We start from the raw sequence: 14,424 nt of genomic DNA, 5'->3' as shown, positions 1-14,424 counted from the left end.
TAACCTGTGAGTTAGGTGGGGCTGAGAGAGCTCTCACAGATGCTGCCCTTTCAAGGACAACTCCTTGAGAGCTATGGCTGACCCAAGGACATTCCAGCAGTTGCAAGTGGGGGAGTGGGTAATTAAACCCAGTTCTCCCAGATAAGAGTCCGTTGCACACTTAACCACTACACCAAACTGGCTCTGAACAAGAGAGAGCAGGGAACAGACCTTGCCAAATGGGCCAGAATCTTGTGGGCAAATTTTTCAGGGGCAGATGACAAAAGATCATATAAGAAGAAAATGCGCTGAAGATGCTTGGGGGAGGCCAATACTGATGCTTGGGGGAGAGCTTCACTGCCTCACTGTAGGAAGTGCTGCAGGATCTCCCCTGGGAGAGTGTTCCACCAGGCTGGTGAGTTCCTATAAGGTGACTAATACATGTTTTAAATCACTGAATAATTAAATTGTGTGCAAGGCACCCTATTCACACCCATTGCTCAGCGCTGCAGTCATTAAGTTTTGCACATGCGCAGCTCCTTGCTTGTCCTTCTGGTTTCCTGGGAGTCTTCCCTCACTTGGAACAAAATAGTGCTTGGAAAGAGGACGCTGCAGACTCTATAGGGGGGATCGCCCTGTGCCCCCCCTGCTGGCTACAGGCCTTACTGGGGATGCAGTGGAGCTCTCTGGGTCCCTTAGCATCCTGGCTTCCCCATTAACTGTTGATTGGGGAGATCCATTTGTGTGTGTGTGTGTGTGTGTCTTTGCTCTTCAGAGCTGTCTGATATCAATAGGCCATTCTTACAGGGCTGAGATTATAGCCTGTAGTGGACCATAGGGTTGCCATTTGCATTTGCACCACCCCTCTCCCCCAGCACAAGAAGCGGTGCCTGTCACCCAGGGTTCCTGCAGTCTCACAGTCCTGGCAGGGAGGCTTTGCTTCGCAGCTGGAGCTGAGCTTCTTTCCGCAGCCTCATTTGAAAGGGCTGATCGGCTCCTGCCTGTTGTCTCCTCGCTGCATGCCAGATGCACACCTTTCCCTGAAGAGAAGCCTATGATGTCCAAACGGTTGCCTGGAGTGCTAATTTGGTTTGGATCAAGTGCAGACAAGAATCCCCATCCCAATGTGGCTGGATTCTCTCATCAGCAGGCAGGCTGGAGAACAGAGACTCTTCTCTCGAAAAGGCCCCGACCAAAGAGGCACAAGAGAAAGTCTGCTGTTTATTCATCACAGCGACAGAATGTTGTCTCTTGTTTTCGTCATAACAGGAAAAGAGAAAGAGCTGATCCTTGTTGTGTGTCCTTTCCAGTTGGTCCTGCAGCCAGAGAGGCAATAGAGAAGGGGGTTCCTTCCTGAGCCCCTGAAAAATCCACCCACAAATTTCTGGCCCATTTGGCGAGGTCTGCTCCCTGCTCTCTCTTGTTCAGAGCCCGCTGGCATTTCCCATCTTTGCTGCCATCTCGGGCTGCACTGGGCAGAAGGAGCAGATGGTCTCCCGTCTCTCTGCATTAAGTGTTTTCATTGCTGGAGGATACTTGGCAGCCGCTTGGATCTTTCTCGTGTGGTGCTCCAGTGATAAGGTCCTCGTTGACTGTATTATTCTGAATAATTGATCCCGTCATGGCGGAGTCAGAGTGCTGCCGTGATGGAAAAAAAAGGCCGTTGCCTCATAAATGGTTCATGGAGAGTAGGAAGGGAGCAATCTATAGGTCCAAGGCTTGAGGGGGGAGGCAAAGCATGTTTGCCAGGAGAGCCAAGTGCCTTTGGGGGTTTGCCTCAGAATGCTGCTTCTCATTTGTAGCTTCCAGAGCACTGAAGCATGGGAAAACAAGCCATTGTGAAGGAAGACTTAGAGACTTTAGCCATTCGGTTGTGGGACATCAAAGTCATTGTTGTGGAAATCAAATGAACCTCATGTATGCCATTCATTTTGGGCAATAGGCTTCCTTGTTTTTGTGTTTTTATTCCCATAGAGCTCTGCAGTGAAGCTGTGAAAAGCCATAACCAGGAAAAATCACAGCTCCTGAACATTTCAAGCCGGGACTAGCAATTATTTGATGTTTGCAAAAAGGCGACTTGAAAATCAGACCTACCCTGTCCCCAGCAACCCAATTTGCTTGCAATTCAAAATGAAATGCACTTTGAGTCATTTTGCATATGTGCAATGGTGGCATTCAAGTATGGCAAGCTGGTGGAAAAGTTGCAGTTGATGTGTGCTTGTGGATTCCCTGGCCTGCTGGGATTATTACCTCATTGGGTTGGTCATCATTAAAGGCTGCTGGCTATGTGTGCATGTGCCTGCACAGGAGATAGCTGCACAGCAGTGTTCCTTGTGCAGCTGCATGCTCAGAAGTTGCTGGATCAAACTATTATTTCCTGGGCAGCAATGCAAGAACAAGCAAACAATAGTCAATAAACACCAGCACATGAATGCGGGAATCAAACCATCAGTCCATCCAGGTCTGTATTGTCTACTCAGAGTGGCTGTGGTTCTCCAGGGTCTGCGATTCTTTGACATCACATGTGAGCTGGTATTTTGAACTGGAGAGGCCAGGGATTGAACCTGAGGCCTTCTGCAAAGCAGACACTCTACCACCAGTGTTCCCTTTAAACTGAGTTAGCATGAGCTAGCTCACAGATTTTTAGCTTCCAGCTCACACATTTTTGTCTTAGCTCAGGAAGGATGACCCCAAGCACACTAATTTATGCAGTAGCCCACAACTTCAGCGCCAGCAACTCACAAAGTAGAATTTTTGCTCACAAGGCTCTGCAGCCTAGAGGGAACATTGTATACCACTGAGCCTCAGCTCCCCCTCCCCCAACAACCATCCTTGGTTTGGGAGTCAGGCCAGGAGGCAGAATGGGCAGTGCTGGGATTCCCAGAGGGGAAGCCAGAATGTGGTGGTAAGCTCTCCTCCACAGCACCCTTCACAGTAGAGGCCATCTTGTCTTGCCACTGTTGTCAAGGTGATACCCTCTATCATGAATGTTAGGCAGATGGTGAAAGAGCTGGTTTGTCCATTTGTGGAAGGTGTACATGTGAAAGCTCAGAGACTGAAAACAGCTTTATTTGAAATTATTTTTTAAGAACCTGAAGGCATAAATTGTTAAGGGTAGGATTGCCAACATCCAGGTGAAGCCTGGAGATCTGGAATTAGAGTTGATCTGCAGATGACAGAGATCAGTTCCTCTGAAGGAAATGGCAGCTCTGGAGGGTAGACTATATCACGTTATACCTACTTGAGGTCTCTCCCCTCCCCATACCCCACTGTCCCCAGGCTCAAATCTCTACTCAGAGCTGGCAGCCCTATAAATGGTGGAAATTTGGGTGCTGCAATTAAATTTAGGAGAGTTCAGTGGCTTGAAGAAGCAGAATGGGCCAGTCCTTGCTTCTGTGCCTCACGTGACTGTGAAGATAAAAGGGAATAACTCCCCCGTATCCCTGCTGGAGAGCTCACTGGGGGAAGGAAGAGTGGAATACAAATGTAATAAATAAAAGATAATGAAGTGCCTGGAGAGCCTTGTACCGACGCAGCTCCCAACAAGCTCTCCTGACACCGAAAAGGGAGGCCGGCTTTTCCGCTAATGAATCAGGAGATCCATCTGTTACTGCCTGCATCTCCGTATTTCATTCATCCATTAATTATTTTGAGTTGCTTGTTAATCAGACAGTGCCTGGTTTAGGTCTCTCTCCACCGTTCCGTGGGGGAGCAAGGAGTTGGGGGTTGAGAATAATGTGCCATTGTTCCTACAAGCTCTGAAACAAGGCGAAACAATTACATGATTTCCACCTGGGCTCTGGTGATGCTATGGTTGGAGAGATTGCCAGTGGGGAACTGAGGATGGGGCCTTGCAGATGTACAGCCAAGGAAAGCTTTGTGGTGCTGTGATGTGAATAGCTTTGCCTTTTGGGGAGGGGGAATGACATTTGTAACTTCTGAATAGCATGACGCAGGCAGGCGTTCCAGGGTCTGGATCCTCCAGCAGCTAAGAATGGTTCCGGGAGGGAAGGCAGCATGGCATAGCCTAATCTTGTCAGATCTCAGAAGCTAAGCAGGGGTGGTACTTGAAGGGGAGACCAACTAAGAAGGATGTGCAGAGGAAGGCAATGGAAAACCACCTCTGCTTCTCACTTGCCTTGAAAGCCCCTTTCTAGGGTTGCAATGAATCAATCATATCTTGATGTACCTACACAGAATGGTTCCTCTGAGGTTGGTTGTCAGGAAACTTCTGCTTGTCTGGGGAATCCAAACATAATCGGCAAAAAAAGAAAAGAGGAGGAGGTAGTAGGAATTATGACATGTAAGAACTGGCCAAAAAAAAAAATTAAATGCAGTGGAAGGGAAAGAAAATAATTTTCTCCCTGTATGTAATAGGCTTTCAACTTCCAACTATTAGCTGGGCTGTTGTGATGCTATGGAATGTTCTCTAACATTCTAAGCACTGAGAAGGAAAGTATTGTGAGAGATGAACTACTTGTGACAGCTAAGGAAGAAGATTGTGTGTGTGTGTGTGTTGGGGGAAAAAAAATCTCACAATGACCTGATATGGGATGCCAGGGGTGGGGAATGTTAGTGGGATGATGAGCTGAGGACATGGATTAAAAGGGAGATGAAGAAAAATGCAGGTCCTAGGAACAGGAGAGGCTGCCTGGAGTTGGTAGTATTGATATAAAGCCTGAGGAAGGCTGAATATCACACAGACATTTAAAATAGCTAATCACGTATTTAATTATGGCTGTCTGTTTCTTGATGGTTGTCCTACATGTACCATGATCTGTCATGGCCTTTCCTCTTCCATTCCTCACAGAATAAAAAGTCTGTTTTTGAACAGGCCTTGGTTTGGATAATTGACAGTTTCTGGTCATGATAGTTACCTCATATTTCCCCTTGTTCCAAGGAGACAGGAGATTTGGCCATGTTTCATCTCCTTTTCTTCCATTTTATGATTACAACAACTTTGTGAGGTTAGGCTGAGAGTGTGTGAGTTGCCCAGGATCACCCAGTGAGATTCCAGGCAGCGTGAGGATTTGAACCTGGGTCTCCTAGATCCTAATGATCCGACACTTGAACTGCTGCATTACATTGACTGATAGTAACAATGGAGTTGCAAATTCGTGGCACCTGAGCCCATAAACAGGACATGGGGAGGTCACTTGCAACCCTAATTCTGACCTTCCTGAAACTTCTCAATGCTCAACCCAGAATGTGTAACCATTTGCTGTTGCAGCCAAAACAAATCACAAAGACTAGCAGGTTTATTGTTGCATATGCTTCTGTGAGCTGGAGCCCATCGTGAAGTAAATCTCTTGCATGTGGAAATATGTACTTCAATAAATCTTTGTGTCTTTGCAACAGTACCACAGACCTCATTTTTTTATTTGGAAGTGGACATTTGTAGGCCAGAACTCTGTTCCATGATGGGGAGTGGCCCATTAGTATCATATGCTGCAATGACTCTTTTAAGAGGCCACAATGTTCCTTTTGGCTGTTAATACTTTATGTGACATTGTGGACACCCCAAAGGCATGCAAGTGTTTGTCCCAAGAAACAAGGGGCATGTGAAGGGGAGATACCCCAAACAAACAGTAGTTACATGTTATCAACATCTCAACCACGTGAGCCTGAGTGTTCACAGATGTGTGTAAGAACATAAGAGAAAGCCATGCTGGATCAGGTCAATGGCCCATCCAGTCCAACACTCTGTGTCACACAGTGGCCAAAAAACCCAGGCACCATCAGGAGGTCCATCAGTGTGGCCAGGACACTAGAAACCCTTCCACTGTGGCTCCCCCCCAAGCCACAAGAATACAGAGCATCACTGCCCCAGACAGTGTTCCAACAATATGCTGTGGCTAATAATCACTGATGGACCTCTGCTCCATATGTTTATCCAATCCCCTCTTGAAGCTGTCTATGCTTGCAGCTGCCACTACCTCCTGTGGCAGTGAATTCCATGTGTTAATCACCCTTTGGATGAAGAAGTACGGTACTTCCTTTTATCAGTTCTAACCCAACTGCTCAGCAATTTCATTGAATGCCCATGAGTTCTCATATTGTGAGAAAGGAAGAAAAGTTCTTCTTTCTCTACCTTTTCTGTCCTATGCATAATCTTGTAAACCTCTATCATGTCACCTCTCAGTCAACGTTTCTCCAAGCTAAAGAGCCCCAAGTGTTTTAAACTTTCTTCATAGGGAAAGTGTTCCAACCCTTGAATCATTCTAATTGCCCTTTTATGGACTTTTGCAATGCTATAATATCTTTTTTGAGGTGCAGTATTCCAAATGTACACAGTATTCCAAATGAGGCCACACCATCGATTTATATGTCTGTCTCACTTTCACAGTTTCTCTTTTTAATGATGCAAACACCATTGCTGATTATGAGAACTATGAAAGGATGCCCAGCAGTGCGCTCTGACTTTGACCTGGTTGGACCTGGTGTTCATATTCCGTTATTTTCTTGCAGGAGGGATCTTTGAATATGCAGATGGTCCCAATGCCCAAGGAATGAATGCCGAGGAGCAAGCCTTCAGATTCTCTGCCAACATTATCAATAGGAATAGAACTTTGTTACCAAACACGACCTTAACGTACGATATCCAGAGGATACATTTTCATGATAGCTTTGAAGCCACTAAAAAAGGTAAGTACCAAGCGCACATCTTCTTTTGGGTTCCATCCAGTGAAGGTCTTTGTTCTGTTGACCTGAACAAGGAATTTCTTGCCTTATCAATATGGTATAAGATTCCATGCCTTCCTCAATTGGGCCTTGTGGATCACAGAAGCCTTGAAGAACATACTGAGTATTAATATCAATGGGCCTTCTGTGGGAGTGATAGACCAAGGTCTGACAATGTCATGAAATCCATATGACTGGCAGTTTGGAGGTCTATCATTTCCAGAACTACAGTGACAGCAAGGAAATCATCCTTGAGTTACTCCCCTTGGTATCCATGGACTCCATTAAAACTTCAGATTTGTGTCCCAGGAGATATCTTAACATATTTGCATTGCTTTTTCTGAAATCTTAATCTACAGTTATTTAAAAGGAAACAGAAGTGTAAGTGTCCAGAGAAGTCTAAGGCTCATGAAGAATCTTCAGAGAGTTGAAATACAAAGTTTGTATTTGTAGTTTGGGTTTCGATTTTTTTTAAGGAAAGGTCAAACACTGTAACCATTACCCTCTGACAATGCAATTTAATGACAATGTACTTATTTATTTATACCTGGCTTTTCTCCAAGAATATAAGAACAACTCTTCTTCTGGCTTTTATATTGTGTTTACAGCAGTCTAGATTAGCCTAGAATTGTTGAGCTGGTTCCAGCTACTCAGGAAAGTGGAAATAATCTGAGCCCTCTTTTGTGAGGGAAGGGGCAACTTTCATTCTGGAAGGGATGAAAAAACTCTTAGAGCCCCTAGACACAAAGAGTTATTCGAAACAAGCTGAAAAACAAGCCAGCTCTTACCAGGGTGTGGTGAAGCAGTGGGGCAAGCAGATCAGAATCCAGGTGTGTATGTGGGGGGAGAGCTAAAAGGACAGAATAGCAGTGAGATTCTGGAACCTAAGAGAATGGAAGCCAGAGGGTCCATCAGTGGCTATTAACTACGAGGTATAGATGGAACTCTGTATCTGAGGCAAGTGATGCTCTGTATTCTTGGCGCTTGGGGGGTGGCAACAGTGGGAGGGCTTCTAGTGTCCTGGCCCCACCAGTGGACTTCCTGATGGCACTTGGGGTTTTTGGCCACTGTGTGACAGATTGTTGGGCTGGGTGGGCCACTGGCCTGATTCAACATGGCTGGGATCAGAGGGAAGAAGCAGATGGGCTAAATGTAATGGGCTAAAAGTAAGGCCTAGAGACAGGAGCAATTGTGCTGTTAGTAGGAGGGAAGTGGACAGGCAAGCAGAATATAGAGACTATGGACCTTTTAAGTGCTGAATTGTAAAGGAAGGTCCTGCCAGTGGCTGTCCACCCCTTTACATAAGAAGCGGCTACCAGTCCGTTGGATTACGTTAGGTTGATAGTTGCTTTCCCAAGAATCTCACTTGTTTCTCTTCCAGACTACTAAGAGGTCAAGTGAATTGCAGGCAGGAAGTAGAAATCCCTTAAACTCAAATACTAAGTGGGAAAGTCATTCTCTTAAGCCTGCATCAGAGCCATTACATGGCACATCTCTACCAGCTGTCAACCTTACCAATAGTTAATCTGGTTTTTTGAAAAAAATTAGAGATTTTAAAAAAGACCCTTACATGGTTCTGCTTAGAGATGATGATAAAGAAATGTGACAAGTAAATAAGACTGACAGGTGTTTGTGCCTGTCTTTAATTAATATCCCACTATTAAGGACTTGTGCATTACGTAGTAAAGACTGGAAACTTTCCACCTAGAAATACATCTTTCTTTAATGCCATCTTTATCACTCTCTCACATACACACAACCAGAACAAGCATTTGAGCAGATGGTTTTTGTAATCACTTAAAGGGATCATCCATATGATTCCTTTACACAGATGGAGAATATTGGGCTAATCTTTTCAGGGCAACTTAGAAATTGGAGATGAGGAATAGAAGAGTGACTATTCAAGGCCTTGGTTAGCCATGCCAGCAATGCAGTATTCGAAATGTTAGTAACCCATTCCCAGTGTCTTTATCACAACATGGACTTCAGTGATCAAGCCATAACTTGAGACCTCTGCTGCTTAGAATTCCAGGTAATGGTCAACTATTAAAAGAATCCTTTTGAAGCCTCCCTAGATATTATCTCATGTTCTATGAAAATATGCTTTCACATCCGTTCCTCCTCCTCCATTATAAAATATACATGATCTATTTCTGGAGAGATCCATCTTGGTGCAGTTCCCACATGCCCTTAGTTGTGGTGACTTTTACAAGGAAATATTGATAGTCGAAATCTCTGTAATTTCCAGTTGTTACTAATCTTGAATTTGCTCTTAATTTTCAGCAAAATAAATGCCATGGATCCATTGACTGGATGGATAGTCATATATAGTCCCCAGGCCAGTTTTGCCAGGGATCCTGGAGAGTTTGGGTTTGTTTGTTCTTTTTTTTTGCCATCTTCTGGACATGGAGCAGATGTCACTTTGTGTGTGGGGGGGGGGAGGTATTTGTGAATTTCCTGCATTGTTCAGGGGGCTGGACTAGATGATCCTGGAGGGTACCTTCCAACTCTATGATTCTGTGTAGTTTGCTAGTAAAGGGAGGTGAGTTCTAGGTTCTGAGAATGGGGTCTAATACAGAAGCAGAGAGTTCCTGCTTAATTGGAGTTATCTATAGTGTACTGGGCTGAACTTTACAGATGAATCAAGTCCATCTGGGGTGGGATTGTTAGTTTTTTCTTAAAGACTGAGGCTTTTTCAGTATTTATTGCACCAGAACTTTGCTCTAGCATCCTTGTGGAATTCTGGAGCTGCCATGTAAATGTCACATTTGGCTTCACTTGAAAGATCATGAGTAGAAGGAGAGGAAGAGAGGAGGAGGCTTCTTTCATCAGACTGTCTGACCAACTGGTCCCCGGCCCTTCCCCTCTTGGACTTCAGCAGCCAGCAAACCTGCAGATGGAGAAGAACAAGGCCCCATCTGCTGAATTGCAGTCAACAAGCGTACTCTCTTAATTTATGTTGTGTATGATCTTTGGGTGCAAAACACTGAAGGGCTGGGGTATAAATGTTAAAAATAATTCAGTGTCACATCACTAGAGAAGCAGGAGTATTACTGTGCGTGGTCAGTGTGACCACACTGTGACCATGTCATTATGAATGTGGCCCAATTTTCAATCGAAGTCCAAGTTCACACCAAAGGAGTGAGCCCCTTAGCAATGGGTCTGTTGCTCTGCCGTAGAGCATCTGTGTGATACGCAGAATGTCCCAGGCTCAATCCTTGGCATCTAGGATCAGGTAGTAGGTGAAGTAAAAGGCCTCTGCCTGAGACCCTGGAGAGCCACTGCCAATCTCCAGACTTTGATGGAACAATAGTCTGGGTCAATAAGGTGGGTTCCACACGATGAGGACTTCCACATCATTTGCTACCTGGTCCTTTTAATTAGAGATGCTGGAGATTGAACCTGTGACTTTCTGACACAAAGCAGTGATTCTCCGACCGAGCCACAGGACAACTGGTAGAGAAAGAGATGGCAATAATAACTTATCAGGGCAGAAACCCAGATCCCCTTGTCTGATGAAGTGTGCTTAGAGAGCACACGAAAACTTACGTTCTGAATAAAACTTGGTTGGTCTTAAAGGTGCACTTGACTCCTGCTTTGTTCAGCCACTTCAGAACAACACGGCTGCCCACTTGGAGCTATCTACCAAGAGAAGAGAAGTGAGGACATATGCAGAACTTCCACACAACTTCCACAAACCAGAAGAAGCATTCTCTTTGGTGTAGATTCTGGCCACAGTTATCAGACTGGTCCCCATCCAAGGCTACTTTTTGGTAGGCTTGGAAAAAGGGGAAGACTGATGAAAGAGAAAACATCCTGGAAATATTTACAAATAGCATGAAAGGGCGAGAAGCCCAGGCTGAGAGAAAGAATGTTTGGGGACAGTCTTGGGCCAGTTGGTGATGTGTAGCTTTTGTCAGACATTTATAGATCGTTGTAATGAGATTGCTTTGAGCCAAGAATCATTCAGTGGGACATGATTGTATGAAGGATAGCCTTTCATTTCATTAATGTGTCTAAAAGCACACAGATTTGTCACAGAGAGGTCTTGGTCTGAAGGAGCTTTATAGAATGACCAAGGTGTGGCTTCTTCTGGAGACTACCTTATTCTTGTTAACATGCAGGGCCTTTTTTATAAAAAAAGCTCAGCAGGAACTCATTTGCATATTAGGCCACACCCTCTGATGCCACCATTGTTTCTCACAGGGTTTTTTGTAGAAAAAGCCCAGCAGGGACTAATTTGCATGTTAGCCCACACTCCCTGACACCAAGCCAGCCGGGACTGTGTTCCTGTGCGTTCCTGCTAAAAAAAAAAAAGCTCTGTTAGCATGACTGAATTAGTTGTTTCATGCACTCTTCTTTGTGGTGGAAATGGCCAGAAAACATGCTGTTGGCTAGTGAGGAATGCAGAGAAGAGAAAGTCCCAGCGCCAGACTGTGGATTCAAGTCAAAATGGTAATGAGCTAACAACAGGAGGGCAGAGAAAGTGAGCACTGAACTGTTCTACTTCATGCACAGTTTGCATGCATGAGGTGTGTGTGCGTGTGCTTCCGTTGAAGATGGGGCAGGTATTGCTCCAGGGCAGGGGTGGCCAAACTGTTGCCCAGGAGCCACATGTGGCTCTTGAAGCCCCACTGCCCATCAGCTGGCTTGGAGAAGGCATTTCTGTCTTTAAATCACTTTGCCAAGCCAAGCCAGCCAACAGCTTGGAGAATGCATTTAAAGTTAAAGTTGCTTTCTTTCTACCTCTCTCGCCCCTCATCTCCTTCCTTCCTTCCTTCCTTCCTTCCTTCCTTCCTTCCTTCCTTCCTTCCTTCCTTCCTTCCTTCCTTCCTTCCTTCCTTCCTTCCTTCCTTCCTTCCTTCCTTCCTTCCTTCCTTCTTGTGGCTCTCAAACATCTGGCATTTATTCTATGGGGCTCTTACATTAAGCAAGGTTGGCCACCCCTTCTCCAGGGCAAGCCCATGAAGCTGCCTTATACAGAGTCAAATCATGGGTCTATCAAGGTCAGTCTTGTTTACTTTAGCTGGCAGTCTTTCTCCAGGATGTCAGATCAAGGTGTTTCACATCACCTGTCACCTGATCTTTTTTAACTGAAGATGCCAGAGATTAACTGGAGACCTTTTCCATGAAAAGCAGATGTTCTGCCACTGAGCCGTATCCCTTTTTCCCCTCATTGAGCAAAGAATAGCAATAATCAGGTGAAGATCTGGCTAACACATGGAAGGGATGCAAAATTGTACTCTTATGCCATTTGATCACACAGACAGACATTTGGTAGGTGCCAATGGGTTTTGCAATGCTCTCCGTGTCAGTTGCTTGTTTTCTGCCCAGGTGTAATTTCTGACAGCTTTGCTCCCTTTTTGTTCCAGCCTGCGACCAGCTCGCGCTTGGTGTTGTAGCAATATTTGGACCTTCTCAAGGCTCCTGTACCAATGCTGTCCAGTCCATTTGCAATGCACTGGAAGTGCCCCATATACAGCTACGGTGGAAGCACCATCCTTTGGATAACAAGGACACTTTCTATGTTAACCTTTACCCGGACTATGCCTCTCTCAGCCATGCCATTTTGGATCTTGTACAGTACCTGAAGTGGAGGTCAGCGACCGTGGTATATGACGACAGCACAGGTAAGTTGAGCTGGGAGCAGCCAGTGGGGAGACATGTATATTTAATCCCTAATGGAGCAAAAGGGACTTTATTGCAGAATGAAAGCCCATGTACTGCATGATAAAAAGGTAAAGGTAGTCCCCTGTGCCACCCCTGTGCCTACCGTTGGCCACCCCGGATCTACACTTTAGCCCCAGCAAGCTGGGTACTCATTTTACCAACCTCAGAAGGATGGAAGTCTGAGTCAACCTGGAGCTGGCTACCTGAACCCAGCTTCTGCCGGGATCAAACTCAAATTGTGAGCAGAGCTTGGACTGCAGTACTGCAGCTTACCACTCTGCACCATAGGGCTCTTTGTACTGCATAATAGGCTTGAAGAAAATGGCCAGAGAAAGATCAGGAGTATGCTAATAGATAACTTCAGATGGGTTGCTGTGTTGGTCTGCAGTAGAAGAGCAAGTCCAGTAGCTCCTTAGAGACCAAGAAGATTTCCAGAGTAGAAGCCTTGGTGTAGTGGTTAAGAGCAGTGGACTCTAATCTGGGAGAACTTGGTTGGATTTCCCACTCCTCCACATGCAACCAGCTGGATCACCTTGAGTCAGTCACAAGTTCTCTCAGAGTTGTTCTCTCAAGACCAGTTCCCTCAGAGCTCTCTGAGCCTCACCTACCTCACAGGATGTCTCTTGTGGGGAGGGGAAGGGAAAGGAGATTGTAAGCTGCACTGAGAATCCAGTAAACGGCAGGGTATAAATCCAATCCCCGCCTCTTCCTCCTCCTCCTCCTCCTCTTCTTCTTCTGCTTCTTCTTCTTTGCTGGAAATCTCATTAGGCTTTAAGGTGCTACTGGACTTGAATCTTGCTCTTCTAACTGATCACTGCATCTCACGATTGTATAGCAAAATTAAACAGACACTTTAGTTTAGCTACATATGTCTGGGTTTTCTAGGTTACTTGTAAGTAACATGAAGTGTTCTACAACAGCTGCTGCTGACTGTGGCAGCCGGCATAGTGTCATGGTCTGAGGATCTGATTGAGACCTGGGTTCAGCTTTTCCACTCAGCCATGCAACATATTGGGTGGCCTTGAGACAGCTGCTTTCACAGAATTGTTCTGAGGATAAAATGGAAGAGGGCAGATCTGCATGCTTCACCCTGAGGGAGTGTAGGATAAGAATGAAATATCCAGAATGTGTGTGATTGTGTAATATTTGAAGGTCGTGCTGCCCTAGACTCTTCAGGCAAGTTTTGACCATCACAGAGAAATCTGTCATTTCTTGATGGAGCAGCCCATTTAAATCCTCTTGGAATTACTGTGTCAACTGGTTGCTAGCAGAAATAGATGCCTCACCTTTCCACCATGAATCTCTTTAGGAAAGATAGCAAAAAGGAATCAACTAAGGCATCCAAGTAAACAAATACTGTTTTCGCACACAGCTTACCACGCAGTCACAATCCTGTTCCCTCCGCAGCGTCCGGTCGGATTTTCCACCATCTGCGCCGAAGTTACAGGAAGTGCCGCGGCTTCTGCGTAGCAGACGTAAACTGGGTTTTAGCGGTTTACGTTTGCTACGCAAAACTCTGGCACAGATGGTGGGAAATCCGACCAAACGCTGCGGAGGGAACAGGATTGTGACTGCGTGGTAAGCTGTGTGTGAAAACGGTCATAGTGATGTTGCTGTCTAGTCCAGACCCAGGACCCATTGAGCTTCAAGCATGTGACAGAAAGCCATGTGATGACAGGATCATCTGACAGGAAGCAATGGAGCCACATTTATGACCTCACTAGTGTCAAGGCCAAGATCCAAAGAGCTGGAAGAGTTAACACGCTCATATACCAGGAAGTATACTTTAGTGAGGGACAAGTCAAGGATTTGGAGCTCTGATGGAATACGACCCACCACTGAGGGACGCAGCCCTGCTGTCCCACTACTCTTCTGCAAAGAGAGGCATCCGACTCCTTTGCATATTAGGCCACAAGCCCCTGATGTAGCCAATCCTCCTGGAGCTTACAGTAGGCCCTGTACTAAGAGCCTGCGAGCTCTTGGAGGATTGGCTACATCAGGGGCGTGTGGCCTACTATGCAAAGGAGTTCCTGCTACAAAAAAGCCCTGGATGAGAGACCACCAAGGGCATCCAGTGTCGCTATGCAAAGGCAG

At 45.7% G+C, this 14,424-nt stretch overlaps 1 protein-coding gene across 1 annotated transcript in view; it reads left to right on the top strand.

The window, feature by feature from the left end:
- GRIK3 (glutamate ionotropic receptor kainate type subunit 3) overlaps positions 1 to 14,424 on the top strand; it is a 291,059-nt gene that overhangs the window by 163,797 nt on the left and 112,838 nt on the right. The window contains exons 2-3 of the mRNA XM_060258608.1: positions 6,448 to 6,624; positions 12,033 to 12,290. Coding sequence (XP_060114591.1) covers positions 6,448 to 6,624; positions 12,033 to 12,290 — 435 coding nt within the window. The remainder of the gene's footprint in view (positions 1 to 6,447; positions 6,625 to 12,032; positions 12,291 to 14,424) is intronic.

The sequence above is a fragment of the Heteronotia binoei genome, chromosome 17 (assembly GCF_032191835.1).
Source record: "Heteronotia binoei isolate CCM8104 ecotype False Entrance Well chromosome 17, APGP_CSIRO_Hbin_v1, whole genome shotgun sequence".
Taxonomy (NCBI): Eukaryota; Metazoa; Chordata; class Lepidosauria; order Squamata; family Gekkonidae; genus Heteronotia; species Heteronotia binoei.
The sequence above is the reverse complement of the archived record's forward strand: the minus strand, read 5'-3'. Positions and strand labels throughout refer to the sequence as shown.